General features: G+C 47.2%; 1 protein-coding gene across 8 annotated transcripts in view; it reads right to left on the minus strand.

Annotated features, from left to right (window-relative positions):
* LOC149348194 (BAI1-associated protein 3-like) overlaps positions 1-13,344 on the minus strand; it is a 397,925-nt gene extending 384,581 nt beyond the window's left edge. For 2 of the 8 annotated variants that reach the window (XM_089587985.1, XM_089587983.1), the window contains exon 1: positions 12,987-13,333. In XM_089587985.1, the coding sequence (XP_089444111.1) occupies positions 12,987-13,060 (74 nt within the window). In that variant the 5' untranslated portion in view covers positions 13,061-13,333. Of the gene's footprint in view, positions 1-12,986 lie in introns of all 8 variants that reach the window. The other 6 variants (XM_089587980.1, XM_089587976.1, XM_089587979.1 and 3 more) reach the window with 6 other exon arrangements.
* Between the last annotated feature and the right edge of the window lie 9,968 nt (positions 13,345-23,312).

A 23,312-nucleotide genomic window follows, 5' to 3' on the forward strand; every position in this document is an offset into this window, starting at 1 on the left:
GGACAAAACGAACCGGAGCCACAGCCACACTTCCTTTCCTTTTTTTATTTTTGTTCCTTTTATTTCCCTTCACTCGTCATCTCTTCAGCGGCCTTCGTATAAACTCGGTTTCACCTTTTTGAGAAAACTTCGTGCCAACCTGCCAAGACGAAAGAATTGGATGAGGAAGCGCGGATGGGGAATCGGCTACGTTGTTTTGAGAGGTGTTTTGAAATATTTCAAACGCATTCCAGGCGCCTATTTATTTCGCAGTGCGCTCATAACACCATTCCTTCATTCGTTCATTATCTCATTCCTTCGTGCCTTAATTCATTCATTCGTTGTTTCGCACATTCGTTTGTTTTTACAGTGAAATTTATTATAGCTTTGCTTCAGCCACACAGCCTGCCTACTACCGTTGAATCTACTGCTTCAACCTTAAAACCTTAATTCCTTAGTGATTTTACTTAACTTTATTTATATATTTGAATTTAATTTATTTTATGTTAATTTAATTGATTTCAGTGGCCGCCACCTGTCACGGTTGGCAGATGCAAGGAGAGGAAAGCGTGGTAGGGAAGCGGGAAAAAAGGTATTATGCAAAGTATGGCCAGTTCAAAGGTCGCTGATTCGTATGAGCACGGCCGGGCTTTCTCTTACGTCCAACGATGCAGATCTAACGGTTAAATGCAGTGATATGGTTAAACGAAAGCTATAACAGCTTTCGCTTATTATTTCGCTAAGCCCGTAAGATTAGCTCTACAATGTTTTTTTCATTCGTTAGTTGACTGATGCCTCCATCTCTGAGCTTCACCATCGGTTTCAGAGAGCAGTTCCTTCATTCGCCTGCTTCATCGTTCGTTTCTTAATTGATTGATTCATTCATTTGTCCGTTTATCCACCTGTTTAACCGTCCTGCTTCCTTTTCTTCCCTCATTCATTCATTCATTCAGGCGCTGCGTAGCTCGTATACACTCATTCATTCACGTATCCGTTCACCCATTCGTTCGCTTAAGCATCCATTCTTTCATTCATTCACCTATTTTCTCGTTCACGCACTCAGTTATTAATTTCGCATAAACTAGGTTTTGCTTCTTTGTACTGAAAGCAACAACTTCTTTATTTCGAGAACCCCGTGCGGTCATCAACCTGAAGGCACTCGCGTCAAGGGTGATCCCAAGCTGAAGCACTTATAAAGAAGGTGCTTGAGGCTTTCAACCGTTACGGTCTCGCCGAATCGTGAACGTAATTTGCTAAACATAAAAATAAAACAACGCACACACAATGACAAAAATAAAGCGGTTAAGGGAACGCGGCTCACCAAAGCCCGGGAACTTATTGCGGGCGCTGGACGCATCGCATAACCGCAAACGAGGGGCAATATAGGAGCTATATTACGCTATAATGTGCACCATTAAGTTCTCACAGGTAATTTTCTTCCTAGTTGTATTTTCGCCGAGTTCGTTCTTCCTTTCTTTTTTTCGCATGGACATTTTTTTTTTCGCATGCACATAATCAGGCGCCGTTTCCATAGAAATGCGAGACCCCGCCGAGAGATTTAAAATTCATACGCTCGGACAGACTCCTCCTTCATATAACCAGAAAAAAATACGAAAGAAGGTTATCATGAATAGATATTACGCTTGCAGGCCTCACTGCAGTGTACTGCAACGGCAGTACAACACGCTGCAGCATAGAAGGATATCAGATGATTGATAATACAGCGCGATAAGAGAAAAAAACGAGAGAACAGAGGCGTACTGCGACGAATGCAGCAGCATATATGGCTCGGGAATATTGCGTTCTCCAGACCCGAAACGCATAAGGCTGCTTTTTTGTGTTAACTTTTTTCCGGACCGTGCACCGCGAACGTGGGGAGCTTAGGACCTGCGCGTTTTACGTACTACAACGGCCCCCGATCGAGCCCTGTGATCTCATTACGAGGCAACGAGCCACGCATAGATTATACCGGAGCTAGTAAGGCGCACCCGTGGTCGGGGCGTTCTGTCTGCTATACGGGGTGGAAACGTTGAATACAGGGTATAGTAAGGGGTGAAGGTAATTGATCTTTCCATTCTCAGTCAGTACGTGCTTGCTGTAATCGTTGTCTCTTTTTATTGCGAAAGCAATACTACTTGCACTTTCACGCCTTTGCCGTGCCGCGGCGGTGACCACCATCGTGCCGCGGCGGTGACCACCATTGACCTTCATTTGACCTTGATTGCATTGGATTGGATTAGATTAGATTGGACTGGATTTGATTTGATTGGATTGGATTGGATTAGATTGGATAGGAGTGGAGTGGATTGGAATGGATTGGATTTGGTTGGTTTGGATTTGATTGGACTGGATTGTATAACAGATGCCTCACCACAAGTCTAACCACAAGCACCCCCACCAGCTACACTACCAGCTGTACCATGGCGTAGGTACGGATACTGCTTTCGCAATTACCGGGCTTAACCAAGCTAAGCCACAGCGAATTTTTTTTTTTTGCACTTTACTTTAGCCTTGCTGCGTTAAATGTGTCACACGTCACGGAGGTTGACGCTTGGTAAGAAATACGATCGACGCAACACACTGCGTTCGGCGCCACTCCTGGAAGCACCCATGCCGAAGCGTGACGACGTGTTGTTCGTATTGTCAATTAAGCGATATCCTGTGGAGATGTAAAGGCTATGCCTGCAGCGCCACCTAAAAGGATATAGGAGAAATTCTGTGAGAACGGTAGCATCACAGTGAAAAACGCCGGTTACTGCTGGTTTCATGGCGCGATGGACTAACGCTGCGTTTTTCAGCTCATAAGAATAAGTTCAAATTCAAACCAGTAAATAACACCACAATAAGTAATTTATCATTTGCGGTGAGAAATTGTGTATCATCTTTTAGGTGGCGCGTAAAATTCCCGGGAATTTCCGTTTAAGCGCAAAAAACGACATCGATTATTTCTTCTTTTCATATAAACTAACTATTACTAGTACGCAAAGCATTTACCATTTCTCCTGAGTACGTGCTACCTCAGAGGTTGTGTTATGAGATGCTTTTCAGCCAAAATCATTTGACGTCATCGCACTTCTAGCCGTCATCTGCTCGAGTGCACCTATACGCGGTATAGTTTGGAAATACGCGCCGGCAAATTATGCATACTCTTTCTAGAGTACAGGCTTTCAAACATGATGACCATGGCGCATATGACCTGTCCTTCCTCTACATAACGCTCGGCTATTGTTGTTCTTGTTTGCCTGTTTTAAAGTGATAGAAACCCACAATGGGAAGACAGACCAAGGCTTCCTGATGAGCACCAAATATATACGACCGCAGCGATTAAATAAATTGAGGCTGAGCCCAGTTTTCCAACAGGCACTTCTTTCTTCATTTTTTTCTTCATGAAACAGTTATGACGTTTACAAAAGCGGCAACAATGATTCGCTTTCCGTCGACCTCAATGGCAACTGTCTCTTTTTTTGCCTGAAAGAAGCTAGTTCAAATGTTCAAATGTAAAACTACAATCATAGATATTTTATGAGAAAAAAAAGCAAAGACCCGCCGCGGTGGCTCAGTTGTTATGGTGCTCGGCTGTTAACCCGAAAGACGCGGGTTCGATCTCGGCCGCGGCGGCCGAATTTAGATGAAGGAGAAATTCTAGAGGCCCGTGTACTGTGCGATGTCAGTGCACGTTAAAGGACCCCAGGTGGTCGAAATTTCCGGAGCCCTTCCCTACGGCGTCCTTCATAGCCTGAGTCGCTTTGGTACGTTAAACCCCAATAAAACAAACCAATAAAGAAGCAAAGAAATAAAGAATTCCCAGAGTAAGCAAGTACCCCCAGAAAAGAGAAATTCTACCCAGGTGCAGAAAGAAAATGAAAAGCGACAGCGACAGCTATATCACCTCCATAAAACAACATTGTTACATCAACATTGTTGTAAAGAACACTGTAAAAATCACCCAAAAACAACATTGCAAACATTTGCCACAGCTAACCAACCCTCACCCAAGGAGACCCGAACACCATCAGACAACCACCCAATTCATCATGCAAGTCGGCGCAGAAGGTCAGATTTGCGTGACGCATCTGTCACATCTTTCATTACTCATACCACAACCTTTGACAGCGTGGGAATTGCTCCGCCGACCTTATCGTGTTATACCGCTGCTTATATGTGTTCTCGTAGCAACGAATCATCGATGCGTGCATATTTATTGGGGCTGACAGCATCGCTACGAGGGTACATAAACCGGCGTTTCGCCTTTCGTCCGCACACAAAAGAGAGAGGGAAAAATAAAGCTGCGCTGGTGTTCCAGATATAAAGAGGAAGTCGAAAAAGAAAGTTCCGTTAATCCACGCGAATTTTCACACAAAGCGTTGTCGTCGGGCAGAAGGTGACACAGGAGTTCTCAACTAAAAAGTGCGGCATAATCGGGCCGTTGTGTGAAAGCTGATCTGCTCATTATCAGCATGGAAGGTAGGAAACAAACACTTTTGCATCTTCACTCAGTGGCTAGAAATATTTGCCCTTTAGAGGCCAATTTTTGCCTGCTTAAATAATTCTTTAAGTGGAGGAATGGTTAAGAGTGTGATTTTATCTGCAGTGTACTTTACTTATTAAGGCGAAAGCCTTTAATGCCTCATACTGTCGTTAGCAGACGCGTCGGCAGGAGTGTCGACAGACGCGTCGGCAGCCGTGTCGACAGACGCGTCGGCAGATTCGTCCGCCTTTCGGCGTCACTGCTTAAAAGGTTCAAGGTTCCAGCATGAATAAAGGCGCATCTAGTGAATGCATGGGCTTCATAAATAAAATAAAAGGAGTAAAGTCAAGAAAAGTAAAATGAAAAATAAAAATAAGAAAATAAACAAAAATAAAAATAAGATAAAAATAAGATTGAAAATAAAAATAAAAAAACAATAAAATTAAGAAAAGGAGCAAAAAATAAATAATAACAAAATATGGAAACGAAAAGTAAATAAAAACAAACAGCGGCCAGGAAACGCTTTCGCCTTGCAGCACTTTAGAGAGCCAAAGTGCCCCCTGAATTTTTTAAAGTTTTCGTATAGACGTTTTGGTGGCTTATACACTAGTTCATGCGCAATTAAACAATCTTGGGTGCAGAAAAGGTGTAACGTTTAATGGAAAAGCCCTTTCCATGAAGTTCAAGGGTGTTTTTGCCATTGTGCTCGCTTTAAGGGTGTGAATTGCTTTTCAGTGCATGACGACAACGCCGACATCATTTTGCCCTTAACAGTCCCACTTAGCTAATTGCATCGTATTGACATATTCAAGCACACTTCAATATTACTCTGCAGTAGGAAGGGCGCACATGATAGAAATTTCCTTTTGGAACGTAAGGGCGTCTTGATCGTTGTGTTGCGCTGAAGGTGTGAATCGTTTCGCCCAGTACGAAGCCGTTTAAGCCCTAAAATTCTCATAAAAAGCTATTACAGTAAATGTCATCGTGACAATAGGCGGACGCTTTAATCCACGGACCTCATTTATCGAAGCAGCTCCTGTGTGGGCTTCTTGACCGATGATAATTGAAGGCAAGGTTCCAGAACCTCGGTCAAGCGGACGACCTATAGCAGCCGACACGACGTACAGCACATTCTCTAAAGCTCATCTAACGCAACTCTCTGTTTACACAATGCGGGGAGCGCTCAGTCAACTTCGAGGCCGAAGCTTCGTGTATCTCTTTGAGCGCGGGCCGACTCGGGCCAATTTATGCGCGACTCGCTCAATCTCCACAAGGAATCCAGCGCTCCGCGACCTGATTTGCAAGTCAATCAAACTGCGAAATTCTTCGGAGAGAGCATGGCGGAGGCTTAATACGAAGCTCGGTACGCGTGGGGCAGAGGACCAGTGGACTGGAAATGTGGACCTCCGCAAAGTTCCCCCTTGCTTTGCCCTCAGTTCGCACAGGTGCGGATGATTACCGATTCTTCCGGCCGGCTGGTGCCGTTGTTTGTTTCATTGGTTTGCTAAGTCAATTTTGCAAGAAACTTTTTGTTGTTGTTTTTTTAATGTGATTGCCTTAGAGGCACCATGGGACGAAAATGCGTCGTCGGTCATAAAATTCGCCCACTGACTGGACGGAAATGACGTCACCCAACGGGAACTGGCGCAACCAGGCAGAAAGTGACGTGACTTGCGGTAAAGGCATCAACAACTGCTAATACTATCTCATTGCCAACACATAATGAATTTTTTTCATTGTTTACTGGTTTCGGAGGTGCTTCGTAGTGATAAGGTCAGTTTTAAGGAATAGTTAACACTGCCATGTTCCGGAAATGACCTCGTCGAGTAAAAATTTGCTTAATGAATTGTTTATTTGATATCTCGCCAGATATCACTTTATTTATCTCTACTTTTCTGTCCGTTTGTCGCTCTGTTTGCCTTTCTATATTTACCTTCCTATCTCTGTTATCTGTAGAATATATCGCCCATAATTTTCTTCCTGTGGTCTGTGGTGTAAGCCGTAAACAATGCCCAGACGACGAACGTTAGGATCAGTGATAAGGCCCGGAAAGATGACGACACGCAGTGACGTGAACAAGTGCAAAAGAAATTAATGATCAAGAGAGGGGAGAACAGCAAAGCCTTTTCCATTTGTTAAGCTCTCACTTTCTCCATACCTGCCGATACCCGGCCGCCCCTATGAAGAGGAAAACAGAAACAAAAAGGCGCCGTCCGGAATTTAAAAACGACAGTGCGGCGTTAAATGGCAGGATTCAGCCCGAATCCCTTTTTATCCCTAAAATCTATTCGGTTTTCTTCTTTTTCTCTCATTTCCATTCCTGCACACCCATCCTAAAATTTTCCGGGCGAGCATGACAGGGATTGAAGGCTTACTATGACGTACAACGAATGAGGCCCAGCAGATACAGAGACAAATTATGGGACGCCGCACGGCAACATTTATCTCGAGCAGACGACAAGGCTCGCAGCGAAAGCAGACGACAGTGCAGGCGCCTCGCAACAACCAAAAGCGAAGCAGACGACACACGCACAGCCCACAGGAACGAGCAGACGACGACACACAGCGCGCAACGCTGCGCTGTCGCACCGCGAGTTCCGCATTAATAATCTTCGATTGGCATCGGCGAAATCCTCGACCGCGAACTCTCCTCTTCCCCAACTCTCCCCAACTTTACCGATTGCTCCCAGACCGCGAGGCTATAGGGAAAGAACCAGAGCAAAACAAGGGAGGAGTAAGAGGGGATAGCGGAGGCGGGGAGGACACCACATAGCCCGAGGCCCAAGCACAGGGCCATAAAAATGTCTTCCACCAAACCCCTCCCCTTTAACCCTTTCTCCCAGGAACGCACACACATGCGCCCACTCTCCCGCTCTTGTCTTCTTCCCCCCTGCCGAGGCTTTTTTCCCTGCCGGGGCCAGAACCGAGCCCTTGGAGCGGGATCGATGCCTGGACCGTGCTGCGGGCTGCACTGCGCTGGGCTCTCTGGCAGCGCCGGGATGGCATCCACACTAACCCGGAGTGCTCCTCTTGGGTTGGAGCGAAATGACCCCCCAGGAGAGCTAGCTGTTGCATCCTCCGTTCGAGACAGGGACGCTGATAAACAACACGTATACTATACTCCCCTCCCGTGCGACGACGGATTGTGCACTGATATAGAGACGCCGCATCCCTAAACTATTGTCTTAAATCTTGAGCGGGCGCCGTTTTTTTAATTTAGGACTGTTTACTAGCGGCTTAAAGCATAGATTGCGGACAATTTGGGAAAACGCAATTAGGGGCAACAGTTTATCGTCGGCACTGCAGCGCTGATCTGGAACAAATAAACCAGCCGAATGACAAAGGACAAAGAGACGAGGCACACTGCAGTTAACCCACCGCGGTGCCTGAGTGGTTATAGGGCGCTCGGCTGCTGAGCCGGAGTACCCGGCTTCGAACACGACTGCGGCGGCAGCGTTTCGATGTAGGCGAAATGCAAAAAAGGCGCCCGTATAGTCTGCGATTTCAGGGCACGTTTAAGGTTCCCCAGGTGGTCGAAATTATTCCCGAGACCTCCACTACGGCACCTCTTTCTCTCTCTCTTCTTTCACTCCCATCTGCCATCTACCCTTAGGCGCGCTTCGGGTATCCACCGAGATGTGAGACAAATATGGCACCATTACCTTCCCTCAAAAACCAATTTTCAATTTTCACTGCGGTAGTCGAAGTTCTCGGCAACGGCATCCCTGGAGCCAATAGTGCCTTTTCTACTGACGTTGAAGACTTGTTTTAGAGCATCCCTCATGGCGAATTGTTTATGCAGTGCTTGAACTGGCTGAACAGAGCGGCCTAGTCGCCTTCCGAAATGCACGTGGCGTATCTGTTGATGCGTTCCTAGAAGTGTAAACAGTTTGTCTTTCTTCCAACAGAGTAGATTCTAAGGTCGCCCTGTTCATACAGAAAGAAACTGATCTTTTGGGGGGCTAGTGTAGCACCTGTCTTGTGGCAATTTTTTTAGCGAAGTTTAACAACACGCTTCAAGGAACTCTCCTTGACAAACGTGTGTGCAAAGTTTTTAGATATATCAAAGATTTCTAGATGATTTTAAGTCTTTCATCGAATGACATCCTGCATGTGGTTGTAGACCAGGTCCTAAAAACTTTTAAAGCTTGCTCGACAGTTCTTTGCTTTACCTATGAACTGCCCTGTAACCACTCGATTAGAGTTTTAGACTTCAACTAGCTTTTCGTGACGGTGGCCACGTATGTTGGTGCTTTTTACCTAGAGGTAAGAGGACGTTGTTACCGTTCCCGTCTGCTGACTCTAAAATCGTCAAGACAGGGATTTCTATAATTGCTTTCGTAATGCCCTGCAAGTGAGTTGTCACCAAGGCACAAAATTAAACTTATGATAATCAATTTGAACGTTTAAAAGCCGCCGGTTTTCTAAAACAGTTTGAAAGCTGTGGCAGAAACGTTGCTGCAAAAGATTAAGCGCCGAGATTTGAAAATGGACGAACCAATAGCAACTAAGCGGAGAAAAAAAATTTGAGGTCGTGCCGTATGTGCATAACGTTACCCACAACATCAAGAAAATTGCTATGATGTAAGACGCTAGCGTTGTCTTTCTGCGCCATGCAAACTTTCAAGCCTTTGTTCACGTGCTGCGCGCGGCAGATCCACACCTCCAGCGTGTACTACGCAGCATGAAACTGTTACATATCATGTGCGACACGTGTGGCGTACAAGATTCCCCTGACCTGTGAAAAAATTTACATCGATCAAACAAACAGGCCGGTATATCAATGATAGGCTGCGAGAGCACCACAACCCTTTCAACCCCCCTGACGGAGCAAACCTGCCTCGCCACTGCCGGGATTACGCCTGCTACTCGCTGCTTTCGAATGTTAGTCTTCTAGGTAGAGGCGAGGGCAAGGCGAAGGGCGAAATTCTCGAAGCTTTTCCCATCAGCATGCAAGGGGATAATTGCATCAGCACGACGTCTTTGATGCAGAAGGAACCAAGTTTCCTTGCGCACCAGCGCTGGCGCCTTGGTTACCTGCCAACCATCGTTGGTGGTGTGTGACTTGGTTGTACTGCGCATGCTGGCTGGTTTTCATGGGAGACGGATGTGTTTCAATAAAGCAAAAGCACATTTGCTAGTCCCAGTGTGTGTCTCGGTCCTTTGTCGTTTGACTGGTTTATTTTTTCAAGGCCATGTACCAATCGACCCACATCGCAACTCTTCTTCAGTTAATCTGGATTTAAAACCAGGTACAGTCTTCTTGAAAAGTCTTCGGGCCAAAGGATTTTCGCTTGATCCCCATAGTTAGAGTCATCACTGCAGTATTAGCGACCAAAGGTCCTTGAAATCCTAGGTGAAGGTTTGTTCTCAGCTAGAGAAGTTTTATGCCTCACGTGTACTCTGAATGCTCCGCTGCACGGAGAATTCAAGGGACATTCATTCCAATACAAGCGAACTCATTGGCCTCAGTACTTTTGACGGGAGGTGTACAAGTTCACCTTGAAAGCAGTGAAGAACGCCGGTGCCTTTACAAGAGCGCGCTATGTGCGACGCCAAGTACAGCGTGCCTTACTTACTGCGCCGGCTACGTAAGAGGATAAGCTACAAACATTATCTGCTGCTGATCCGAAAGACACGGGTTCGATCCCGGCCGCAGCGACAGAATTTCGATGGCGACAAATTCTAGAGGCCCGTGAAACGTGCGATGTCACTGCACGTTAAAGAATCCCAGGTGGCCGAAATTTCCGGAGCCCTTCACTAATGCGTTCCTCATAGCATGAGCCATTTTGGGACGCTAAAGCTCCATAAAACCAAGTTATGCACATTATCAATGTGAACTTGAAAGGACAGGAAGGTGACGAAGAGGACGAAGTGCCAGACGAATAAAAGATAACGTAAACAGAATATAGTGACCTCTATGGGCAATCGACGCGAATGGATTTTCTCAGCATTTTAACCTAACGTTTGGTTGTGTATTTTGAGATTTATATTTTAGCCAACCACATGATTACCACGCGGCGAAATCGAGAACTCATTTTGAGTAATCCCTCCTCCACCTGCCTGAATAGCATCGCCGATCCCCTTCACATTACGAGAGACGGAGGAGTGTATCGTCTGCGAAGGCGGCGTTAAGCAGACGATGAACTCAGCGGGAAGCGAACGAACGGTTCTGGTCTGGTGCGAGGGCCCATCATTAAGGGAGGTTTCGCGAAAGCGCGCCAGTTTATTCCTTAATTGAGCGAACCCCCCCCCCCCCCCCCTCCCCCCGTCCCCAAGGAGGGCCTTATGCTAATCGACCGGCAAGAACGTCCATCTTTCTAACGTCCAGTTTTGGAAGCGGGCGCCAGAGGCTTTATTAGCATTTTTTTTCCCCAATCGTCTGGGGACCGCTCGTTCGAATGCACAGAACCACAGTTCGGTAAAGATTTTTTGCAGATATGGACGCCGCGTTTCTTAACCAACACTTCTTAACCACCGGTGAGAGCGGCAGCATTGCTCCGCAGGATGCGAACAACTTTAACTTCGCTTTTTTTTTTTTCGTGTGTGTGCGTGTACGAAAATTAGAATTAACCCCTACCGTCACAGGTTACGACATGGGTTTTCAGCTGACTGCTGCCTGCCAGATGACCACGCCTGGTCGATTTGCCGGGAGCCTCACCTTCATGCCAACTCGGAAACGGTGATTCAGAGCTTGTTCTAAAGCTACGCGCTGTAGTCAGTACAAGTGCAGTAGTAATAGCGGACAAGAAACAGAACTTACAGAACTAGTAATGAGTTGCAAACAGGCGTAAAGAAATTCTTTCACGGAAATGTTCGCAGAAGGCGTCGTTGGAGCCGTTACCTGAACTCGAGACGCGAATAGGTGTATATGAGAGTAAAAAGGGACTAAGTTGTTCTCTAGTGGACACCCTTTTATGAAACGGTGTGCTCTATAAGTCAGCTTACTCCTTCTCGACTCCTCTTTGTTTACAGTGAGGAATAGGTTACTTTTCCTGCTGCAAAGTTCCAACTGGCATCGCTAACGGGACCATCGATGGGGAATGTGAAATGAATAAGGGTAGAACGACTGGCGAGATAGGGTCCACATTGCAGCCTTTGAACAGAATATGTTAATTACATGTGGGCATTAAAAAGGCCTGCTTGGTCTTTCTCTGAGACTTCAGTACGCTGCTATACAAAAAAAAAAACGAGTTTCACACATAATTACTAACCAGTTTAAATAGTGAAGAGATTCTCTACTATCGCATGATGTTTCAGCTGAACATAAGGAATGGAATCTATATGCCTACCTAATCGCTACGTCGTAGGAGGGGCTAAGAATGGCACCTCACACGCACAACTTGGTCGAAATAGTGGATATTTTGTTATTTCTGATATAAAATCTATATTATATCAGCTCTTGCGTTGTAACCGCGGTAACCAAGCTTAAGTACTCATTGCATTTCTACACTCATATTGACTCATGACATCCATGATTTCGTCTTAATTCGCCGGGCTCTAATCTATCAGAAATGGTAATCTCTGGTATTCAAGCACTTCACTGGCAATGGCGTTTGAAGTATCAGGCGTAAACACGACTTCAGCCCGTTTAATGAACATTTAAATCAAGAAGGGATTAATTGCACTTGATGACATGAGTAACGTCGTTTGCTGCTGGTCGATGTGTTAACTTTCTGTAGTCGCGTGTCGGAGCTGGACGGTGACGTACGAAAGGCCTACGCGAGAAAGGTAGCACGTCAAGGGCACACGCTGCTCGCACGGCACGGAACTCCGCAATTTTCCTTTTGTTTGGGTCACTGTCTCTTTCCATCTTTCACACTCTCCCTCTCTCTTTGTTTTACTGTTTTCTTTTATTTTTATTTTCCTCTTTCCCTTCCCGCACGAAAAGGCAGAGCGTTCAGAGCGAGGAGCCGTGAGTCAGCCGAGCGTCCGGTTCGGAGCGGACAGCCTCGCCCAAGCCGACGATGACGGCTTTGTGTACGTTCAAAAATACGCTCTTACGCCTCCGTTGGGACCATGCGACCACGCTACGAACTATGTAGCCGCACTAGATAGCGTACGTGTGACTACTAAATGCGACATGTGTCGAACGATCGACAAGGAGACTAGTCGGAGCCCATCAAATTCGCCGACGCCTTCCCATCCGTACGTCTCTTCCACACAGCACACTTCGTAAACTACAACTTATTCTTCTCTGATATTTTGATTCCGGCATTAATAGCGCAACAACTACGTCCACCGCTCTCCATAATTCGTTCCGCGCTTTTTGTCTCCTCCGAGCATGAAGAATACAGCAGACGACGCCTCGGACGAGCAGACGACGTCGCGGGCGCGTAGCAGACGGACGACCGAGTTGGTGCAGCTGACAGTTCGGCGGCGCCAGCGCAAGCGCTAAGCTGGCCGCGATCCAACGGGTGAGAGGAACCACATCGTGCTCTGCGTCGTCGCCGCTGCCGCTAGCGGCGCGTGTCCGGCCCGCTGCCGAAGTGAACGTCAAGGAAGAGGGGAGAGAAATAAACGTGGTGTGGCTCCTTACCGGGCGCTGTCCGGAGCTGCCGAGTCCAAGAAGAGCTTGTGGCGCTCGTGCTGCTGGCTGGCAGGGTCGGCCATCGTTCGAAAAACCGCTCGCCACCGAAGATTACTACGTTTCTATGTCGCGGACCACCCCGGGCAGCACCACCGTTCGTCGTCCCTTCCTACTCTACCTTGGCGCCGAACGTTTCGAGCGCTCCAGGCCCCAACGCACGCCGCGTTGCTCCGCTAGCCGAGGCTCTTGCGCTATCCGCCAGGCGGCGACACCGGCTCCCGACGCGCTTGGAGGAGGCGTCGTCTGCTCTGGACTCCTGCAGACGATAACGTCTGAAGAGGCGCTACTCTCGGCTGCACCGGGCGGTGCTTGTTGAAATTCTCACTCAGGGCCCCGTTACCTGCAGAAAGTAGCGCGCGGTTAACGACGAGCTATGCGGAACATTAGGCTTGTTAGCGACGGGATGGTGCTGGCAGAGGCAATCAATCGATTTTTTATCTTTTGTTCCCGCAGACTGTGAGGACAGTGGCGAAGAGAGAGCGAAAGTGGCTCGTCTGCAACCTACGTAGCAGACGATGGTGCTGACCTGTTTTCGAGAGGCGCAATCGGCTCAAGGGCGCCGCGTTCCTTCTCGCAAGGCTTAAGCGAACGCTTCTGTGTGTGCGTTCTTTGCTTAATGACCTCCTGAGTGCTGCCCTGATGACAGCATGCCTTTGCGATCTGCGCTCTTAAAACGTTCATAACGAGATCTTAGCAAATGTGGCGCGAACGGCCGGCAAAATGCAAAGTGTAACGGAACATTCTTACAAGTCCATCTGTGGTTTTCTACTTTGTTATGGTTCACAGAAAACGCCACTCATGTTTTCTCTCGCAGAACAGTATTCCGCAAACGGCGCTTGTTCCGTTTTTGGTGCAGTGCCAAGTTCACCAGTAATAGTATGAGCAGTTTCACTCACTAGGAGTTCACTATTTAGTCTCGTACTCCTGCAAAGTTTACAGGTACTCGAGAAAGGAATGGAGTTCACGGTTATCTTAAACAGCACTTAATGTGATCCTGATTATTTTGCTGGCTATATGCTGCTACAATTTGATTTTCATTTTTACTCTCCTTTAGGTATAGCATTGTCCAATGTAGAAAGAAACACGGCCAATATTTAACGTGCTTTGCTACAGGTTTAAGCGTGCAATAATTCTCTTATTTTTCTACATGAAAACTATTTTTCAAACGCCGACAAGCGGGATTTCAACTTAACATTGGGGAGTAACCTTTGGTTTACTTCATTTGGCTCTTCTGTATCACATTGGTGGGCGCTGCACAATCATTTCACCTATTAGCTGGTCAATCAATAAGCTGTGCTCATTGAACTAAACCTAGGTATCTAATTGGCTAATTAGTTTACCTAAGGTGTTATTCATCATTCTCAATAGCTCCGTTAGTGAATTTCACAATGAATGAAGAGTTGAATTCTTAGCAAATTCGGCTTATACGTTAGTTAAACGCACTTAAGTAGCGAGACAGTGTTGGCCGATTAGTCAGCGCTGGTCTAATCGCTTAATTGGGCTTATCAAAGTGGAGGCTACTTATCTATTTCTCATTTAGTTATTTGGTTATTTAGCCAGTGAGCTAGTTAATTAATTAAGTGCTTAATAAGTAAGTCAGGACGGTAGTGGTTGTTATTTATTTAGTTTGTTAGTTCCGTATTTAGGCAGTGTTGTAGATATTAATTACTTATTATATAGTTACTGGCATTTCTAGCTACATAGTTAACGACAACGCAGCGAGCTATGGAAAGAAAAATGATAGGTGTAACGTTGAGATCGGAAGCGGGCGGAGTGGGTGAGAGAACAAACGCAGGTTAATGAAATCCTAGTTGAATTCAAGAGGAAGAAGTGGGCTTGGGCAGGGCATGTAATGTGAAGGCAAGATAACCGCTGGTCCTTAAGGGTAACGGAGTGGATTGCAAGAGGAGGCAGACGTAGCAGGGGGCGGCAGAAAGTTAGATGGGGGGATGAGATTAAGAAATTTGCGGGAATACGGTGGCCGCAACTGCCGAAGGACAGGGTTAGTGGAGAGACATGGGAGAGGACTTTGACCTGCAGTGAGCGTAGTCAGGTGGATGATGATGATGAGTTTGTAGCGTGCCATCGTGGTCCGGCAGCAGAAGACGACGACTGTACCAGTACGCCTGCCAAGCACGCGCAGACTGGATTTCGTGGCTGCTTAACTGCAAGGCCGGCGCAGCGCTGTTCCGTTCCAGCCTGGCTGAGCGCGTCCAGCCGGATATATTTGTGGAGACCCGACGACGACTGGTGTCTACGATTCGTCTCCACAAGTTAAAGACAGCCAACACAGCACGCTACCTTTAAACCCGGCTGCTTTGATATCTTTGTGCTTACGACGTTTTTGTTGCCAAGCAGCAAATAAAGAAACATTACATAAAAGAAGAGGCAACCCGCCCTCTGCCGGTGTGATCACAGCATAATGTCGTTGTCGCCGGTCAAGATAATGGTCCGGACGGTGTGCACCGCTGCAACTTCCCTTATCATGACCTCTATTGCTTGCAGATAAAATTATCGTGTATACAGCCCTTACTAAAAAAAAAGGAGACGCAAGCATCTCGCAAAACAGAGGAAAGAGGGAGAAAAAGAGAAAAAAAAATTGCGTAAGAGTATTAAAAAAAATGTAATTTCCTACACCGCCATAGCAGTTGCAGCAGCCGAGCGAAATCAAGATAAGTTTCGTAATTGCTCCCTGCCAGTTCTTTCAAGCTTACCCCATCCAGTTTCGTACCACTTCACTCCGAGTTAGGGTGAACTCTATTCTAATCAGGATCCCTACTGTACTTAAATTTTTCTACGGAAACCATGCGCTTAAGAAGCAGTTTCAAACCGGCAAGACTTCAGTGCATTCCAGCACCTCAGCGATTACGAGAAAAAGATATCAGGTTTTTATCTCTCTCTGGGACGAAGCAGTGACCGTGATAACCGTACAGGACACGACCTGGAGTATGGGACATGGTGGGAGCAACGGTTTGAACGTGCGCATTTTGATATTGCAAGATTACCCTCAAGCTATCCCCCACAGTACTTGAAGCAGGGGTAGCTAGAGTTTCTCTGGAGGTATAGTGTGTGCAGTGCATATCCTCGTCATGCACGAGCAGTAATTCGGGTTGTCAGCGTAAATCCGAATACATATCTCGTTTGGGTGTTTGCTTCTATCAGGAGGAGGAATAAGAGGAAAGGCAGGGAGGTTAACTGGAAGAATAATCAGTTTTCTACCCTACACGGGGGGAAAGCAGTGAGGGGATAAAAAAAAAATGAAAGAGAATGGAGAGTAACAGAAAATTGAAGACGCATGCAAAGTCAGCGTTCGTTAAGTCACAGCCTATCATGCAGGCCAGAAGTTCGCAAGATGCGGCGCAGTGCTTTGGAGGCCTTCACCGCCGGCGATCGCCGCGGCCAGTGGCCGAGAATCTTTATTTCCGTCAGTGGGCGTGGATCCAGACGCTCCAGTGAGAGACTGCCTTTCGGCGCTGTAGGCACGGCAGTCACAAAGAATGTGGGATATAGTCTCGTCATACCCGCAGATGGCACATGCAGGGCTATCAACCATTCCGATTAAGAAAGAGTAATGGTTGGTGAAAGCTACGCAAAGCCACAGGCGACACAGTAAAGTTTCTTCACGTCGTGGTAGGCCGGATGGAAGCCGGAGCTTCAGATCTGGGTTCAAGGATATTAAACGTGAATTGAGAAATTGACCGGAATTCCACGCGGCAATCGTGATGTCCCGCGCAGGTGCGCGAAGCCTGCCCGCTGCGTCTGATCTCGAAATGGGGATCGACACAAAAATATCGGCAGCTGCAGGTCCAGCAGTTCTTCCTCTATTAGTTTTCTCCAAGCTACCTGCCACGGGAAGGCTGAGGTACGGGTGCGATATGCATCGAGTGAATCGCAGCTCTCTGAGGAAGGTCTCCTGCTAATTGTTGAGGGTGCTTCGGTTTGTCTGAAGGTGATATTCACTGGTCGACGGGACAGACTGACTCTCCCGAATCACCCACCTAGATTCATCACGTCCAGATCGCCATGCCATTAATATGCGATAGAATAGAGGCCGCACCGGTGCAAGACCCGGAGCCGTCCGGCGTGGTACTAAAAAATCCTGATTGGATGGTGGGCTGTGACGTAACCAGTGACGTCATCAGCCAGGAGAAATCTCACTGGCTGAAGAGCATGACGTCACCAGATCGTCAGTGACGCCACTAGCCTGTAGAATGCCCATTGGCCAGAGGTAAGTGACATCACCAGACTGGCAGTGACACCTGTCAACAGTGGCAGGAGGCACATGGTGTTCTGGAAGAGCTCGGGAACGGCAACCTGGTTTTCACAAGTACCACCTGTCACTTTCGGTCAAGGCAGCAACAGATTTGAGTTCGCATTGGCAATAAATAGGGAAATTAGGTGTCCTAGGTGTTTTGCATCATTGCCCATCATCATTACATCCCCACCACTTGGATCGCTGGACCACAGGTGACACATTATAGAGAGCGCCCACTGTCTGCTCCACACGGCCTTTGGACATACGGCTACCTGTACGTACAGTCGGGGACAAAAGTCTCCGGACCACGTGTTCCTCAAACGAAGCTGATAGCTCTACTAATAGACAGCGGCTGGTGACCACACTTGTGGAGATGAAAGAACAAAATTTTGACTTTTACCCTCTACAAGTATGGTCAGCAGCCGTCGACTAATAGCAGAGCTATCAGCTTCGTTTGAGGAACACGTGGTCCGGAGACTTTTGTCCCTGACTGTACGAGTAAAACATTTTGGTTAACAAAAAGGTAAACGGGCGAGTTTTTTGGCTACGTCATCTCGCGACTCTGACGCCAATAGCAGCAGCAGATGGTCCTCCCTGAAGTAGCATGCTAGGCTAACCACAAGACCTCTCCTGTATTCATTAAAGTATTTCTCCTCTTTATAGAGTTATTACTGCAAATCAATGTAACCGCGAAAGAAAAAGAGAAAATATTTAAAGCGACGAAAGGAAAACACAATTCAATGAGACACTGTACGTGCGCAAAACCGGAACAAGCCAGTAGAGTAGACTGAGGGCAGAAAATTGGGCGAAACGGTTGCGACATAAAATCGGAGGAATTTTCCAACAGTAAATGGACGAGGACGAGAACACTCAGGACGAGACAAACCCAGAATTTGAACTTCCGGTGAGAAAAGTCTGTGCTTGAGCTCGACGGTAACTGCTCTTTCCCTCTCTCTCGACATGCTGACATAACAATTGCGGTTTTCTTTTGAGCACAGATTTGTCTCACCAGGAGACCAAGCCCAGCGCTTGTCTCGTCCCAGCACTGCTTTTTTCGTGCAGAAAAATGCCTAAAACTTTTTAACCCCAAAATCGTCTATACGAACTTTGAAATTGAAGGGGGTTGAAGCAAAAACTAGGAACGTCTCTTCACTCTGACGCAGTTAAATACGAGAACAATAAGAATAAAATTCGATTTTTTTTTCTACAGAAAGAAGACGTCTGGTGACCGTAATTGTCCCTAAAGTTCTGATTTGCATTTTGCTATCTGGTTAAGCTCTCAACTGCGCAAGTGCTATAAATACGTCGTCTTGAACGAATGCTGTTAAAAGACAAAAAGAAATAATCGGCAGAGAAAACCAGCCAGTGGTTTAAACAGCTTAAAAACTGATTTACTTGACGGCTTTCTCTGTGCGAGGTAATTATAGAGGCCTATGCAGTCCTGACGCAAGCAAGATAATGCCCTCCGGTGCGGCCGAGATTTGACATTCCGCAGCCGCGAAGACAATGGGGGAGGACACGGGGCAAAGATAACGAGGGCAAGATAAAGTCCCCGTTGCCCAACACCACGGCATCTCCGCAAATTATCGGAGCCGATGTACTCGTCGCAGTTCTCGTCTGACATTTTGTCCCGTGATAAGAAAGAACAGCACCGCATAGTCCCACTTTTGTTTTTCCCGCCTGTTCTCGATTTTTATCCCGCAAAAAAATGTATATATTTCTTGAGCTGTATTTGGATACCGGTTAAGAATAGCATCGCCTACCAACTACGGCGCTTGACCAGACGTAGTCTTTGTCAAAAGTAACCAGGCTGCATGGTTTTGCTTTTCAGTCGTATATTTAAACTATTATGCCAGCCCTCAAGCTCTTAATCTCTGTATGGTAAGGAGAACCCCTGTCCTCACCTTCAAATAACTTTCCGACCTTAGGGAAGCCTGTAAAGGCTCTACTATACAAATGAGAAGCAAACCATGCAGCCTGGTTACTTTTGACAAAGACTACGTTGGGTTATTCCTCCATGCAATCATTTTCGTCTGTAACAAGAAACCAAAGCATTCTTTTAACAGAGACGCCATTTCTACATTTTTAAATGAGCACCGCGATCTATAATATCTCAAAAGCTGCTTTTGTTATTTATCATATTTCAGGTTAAAGAAAGAAAGCCACACTATGGTTACAACTCTGTTACGCGAGATGCAGCGACTGCTGTTGAGATATTTTCATTTCGCGATATATTGAGAATTTGAGAGTGACATGCAGTTATACAGCCCTCTTTTTTTACTTCACCACACACAGTCTTTCTTCGAACAGCACTGCTCTCCATTAATTAAAGGGCAACTGCAGCACTTTTTTAAGAATTTCGCGATATTCAAGGATTCAACTCTATGTAGGCTGTAGGTAAAGCATGCCAAGTGTTTTTGCACTAGCATTTAAAATAATGACGTAACTGACGATTGAATTTAGCGCTTCTCCTCAATGCACCAGAGGAGTGCAGGTAAATTCAGCGTGACGTCACGGAAGGTATGATTTCAAATTACCGCTGTTGTCAGCCGCACCCTGCCCTGACTCGTTAGATGCTGCCAAAAAACTCTCGCCATTGTTTGCCTTCGGTGGCGCTTCTTTTTTTCTTGCCTTCAAAGCAGGCGTTTGTGCGTTGGAAATGTACCGATACCTTCGATGACGTCATCATGCGCCCCCCACTTGGCGTTCTGCGCTGCGGAGAAGCTTGAAGGGCGTCCGGATTTTAATCGGCGATTACTTCACTTTTTCAAGCGCTAGCACAAAAAGACTTCGCATGCTTTACCTACAAGTTTCACACATTCGACACTCTTAAGCTCGTTGATTTCTAAAATCTATGAAGTTTCCTTTTAAGCCTCGTTTCGCAGCAGCTGCCGGTGAAGAAGCGTGCCACATTCATCCGCTCTCGTCTTACTCTCCCTCTTCTTCCGCCCCCCGGATTCATCCCAACGCAAGGGTGCGCATCTCTCCACTCATGCTCAACCCTCCCCATTGCACGGTAACCCCCTTGGAGTGATTACCGTGGCAGCCAACTTCGGCGTTTAAGCATTCCCCCGCTCTCATCACATTCTCCTTCCATGATGACCTTCCTCCTAGTTCCTCCACGGTAACCACCCGCCAGGCGATTCCAGTGAGAACTACACTCCGGTTGTGCCATGAGTCTCTTACCATTGCCTAGAGGGAAAGCTGACGGCGCTGCACTTCAGCCACCATGGACGCTCAAAGCATCATGGGGCGGTGAGCTACTTGTTGCGGCACAGTCGTACTTTTTGGGAACACTGAGTGGCATTACTGAGATGGTTCATTCCGAAAACGCTGTTCGTGTGTGCGCAGACGACTTTCGCGCGAACGCAGTGCGCAAAAGCCATAGTAGCGAAACCGCAACAGCACACGACGCCATAAAAGGTTTCTTTTTTCAAAATGCCATTAAAAAACCTCTTAAAGTATCTAAGCAACAACATTTTTTTTAAACATATTTACTTTTATAATGCGCCTGTTAATTACGAAATATTAGTTTTTGTAGTTTTCATTACTTGGCCAATAGGAAAGCTAGCCATCTCTTATTTTGGGTAAACTTTGCACTTAAGTGCTTTTCTGCTCGTTTGTTGCAATAATTAGACAAGATATTGAATGTTAAGACATTTGTAGTTATCGAACAGCTTTATTTTTCTATTATTTTTTGGCCAAAAGTTGTAGTTCTGCAGTCGCTAGCTCACCGCCCCATGATGCTTTGAGCGCTCGTGGTGGCTGAAGTGGTCTCGAGGGGTCTCCATGCAAACTCCCATAGACGGGCTGCCAGCTTTCCCTCTAGGTAATAGTAAGAAACTCTATGGGTTGTGCACCTGCCCGCTCTCGCTATGCCCTCCTCATTCCACGGTGTTCCTCCTCAGCCTCCACCTACGGTAACCATCCTCCTACTTAATATTCCTCAGTCGCAGGTAGCAATTAAATTAATGAAAGGTCGACAGAGGCCACGCCACCTTGTGACGCCCTCACAACCTGCTCACCGGGTTGTGGACAAACAGTTCCAAGACAGCATCCCAGATAGAGAACGAAATAAAAAAATTTGCAGTGGTTTAGCTCTGGTTAAACCTGGAGGATTGCGAAAGCAACGAGGAGAGAGAGAGAGAGAGAGAGAGAGAGGCGATGGAGAGCTCTCGGCAGCGGCGGCGGCCCCGGCATGCTAGCTATGCGCCGCTACTGCGCATGCGCAACTGTCGAGCGTGGCGGCGGCACCCCTGACTCACCCGTGCAGTGACGGTGGCGGCGCGCCAGCTGTGCGTCGTGTGACGTCACTGCTCCTCGCGCATGCGCAGTATGGCCCTTCGTCAGCTCCGCGAAATGGCTCGGCGACTCGCGTAGTGTTGCTTTCGCAACAAAATTGGAACAAACAGGAGGATACACTTAAGCTCCGCCTTAAAGGTATGGCGCTAAGAGTTAGTGCATTAATGCCCAAAATATGCGGAAACGGTGTTTCTCTACATTCATTCATAGCCCCCGGGGAGTCCTCATAGCACTCCTGGCGAAGTGATGCAGTGGTTAAGCGATGCGCCACTGCCCGGCGACGGCAGGTGCTGCCACCAGCGGGCATTCTGAGACTTAGGTTGCTCTTCCCGAGCAACCTTTAGCGACCGATCTTGAACTTAACTTCACCTGCCATAGTGGGCAGTTTTCTCGCAGTCTGGTGGGTAGGGGTGGCCAGGAATGGTATGAGGACTCCCAGGTATATCTATGAATATAATGTGGAGAGTGTCTTATTCTGCATATATGGGCAATAACCCATTATCGCTATCGCGTCGTACACTTAAGGCGGAGCTGACATGTCCCCTGCAGTGAAACCGAAACTGAAGTGAAAATCGAAGTGCTAGAGCACCTTAACGACGCTAAATCGTCCGTAATTTTCTTTTTGTCAAAAGTAAAGGGCTTAAAAGGTCTGCTTTTAAGCCATGTATTGAGGCTTTTGTAGCATCCATGGAAGACGTACAGGCGCCTACAAAAGTTTTCGCAACACGAAAATCGCAACAAAGCCCAATTACAGGGCAGCCTAAGCATGCAGTCATCAAGTGAACTGTCTGCTTTGCAGCTCCGCGACCTGCACAATGCACCCGTCAGCGCCTGGTTGCACTAGAATTTTAGTCGGCGAGGACATTGATGTTTTTCGTGATTTCGCCGTTCCGAAGACATTTGTGAGCACCTGTACGTTTCTGAGAGGCGATAACGACGGCGCCTTTCACCTTTAAGAGATTTGTAGCTCCGGCGGTGTAAAACTAGCCACAGAGTTTGACCAAGAAGCAAAACTCTTGAGTTCTATACTTTTCACAAAGGCTGTAAATCATATTGCCCGCGAGGTTTGAGGAGGATATAAGTTTGACCTTCGCACTAAGTGGGTCGGCTTATACAGGAGCACGTGCGGTACGTTCCACTGAATCCCCACGGCTATAATGTTTCCCGGAACCCAGACCCGTCTGGCCATTCTCCCTTCCAGGAAGAAAAAATATTAAGGGGGGGGGTGGGATGAGAGTGGAGGACGTCTGGCCTCGTTTCCGCGGGCACCGAGTACGAAACAACGCTCGCAATGCAGCAAAGGGATCCCGATGCAGATCAAAGGAGCTCATCATCTGCACGCTGCATCGTTCCCCTCTCCCGCTGGCCTTGGTGCAATAAAAGGCGCCCACAACTACCTCCTCTCTCATCAACGATGCAACGACCGACGTCTCGCACACGCCTGCCTTGATCTCCCAAGCGAGCGCTATATTACCACGACTCCAAACACAAAACAACAACGACCGTGCAGAATAGGGGGCCTCGCTATGCGGTTCTTCAAAGGGCGTGTAAATGCCAACGCCACTGCACGGCAATGCTATGATGAAAACATTGTGTTTCGAAACGCCGAGATAAAGGAAAGCTCACGCCGACCAGCCAACCAAAGACGACGTTGATGGGATCCTTCTGCTAAAGAGAAGCCGTGCTGTGTGCGCACTTACCGCGCCATTCAGGGCGGA

Source organism: Amblyomma mixtum, chromosome 4 (assembly GCF_055824585.1).
Source record: "Amblyomma mixtum isolate Tamu chromosome 4, ASM5582458v1, whole genome shotgun sequence".
NCBI lineage: Eukaryota > Metazoa > Arthropoda > Arachnida > Ixodida > Ixodidae > Amblyomma > Amblyomma mixtum.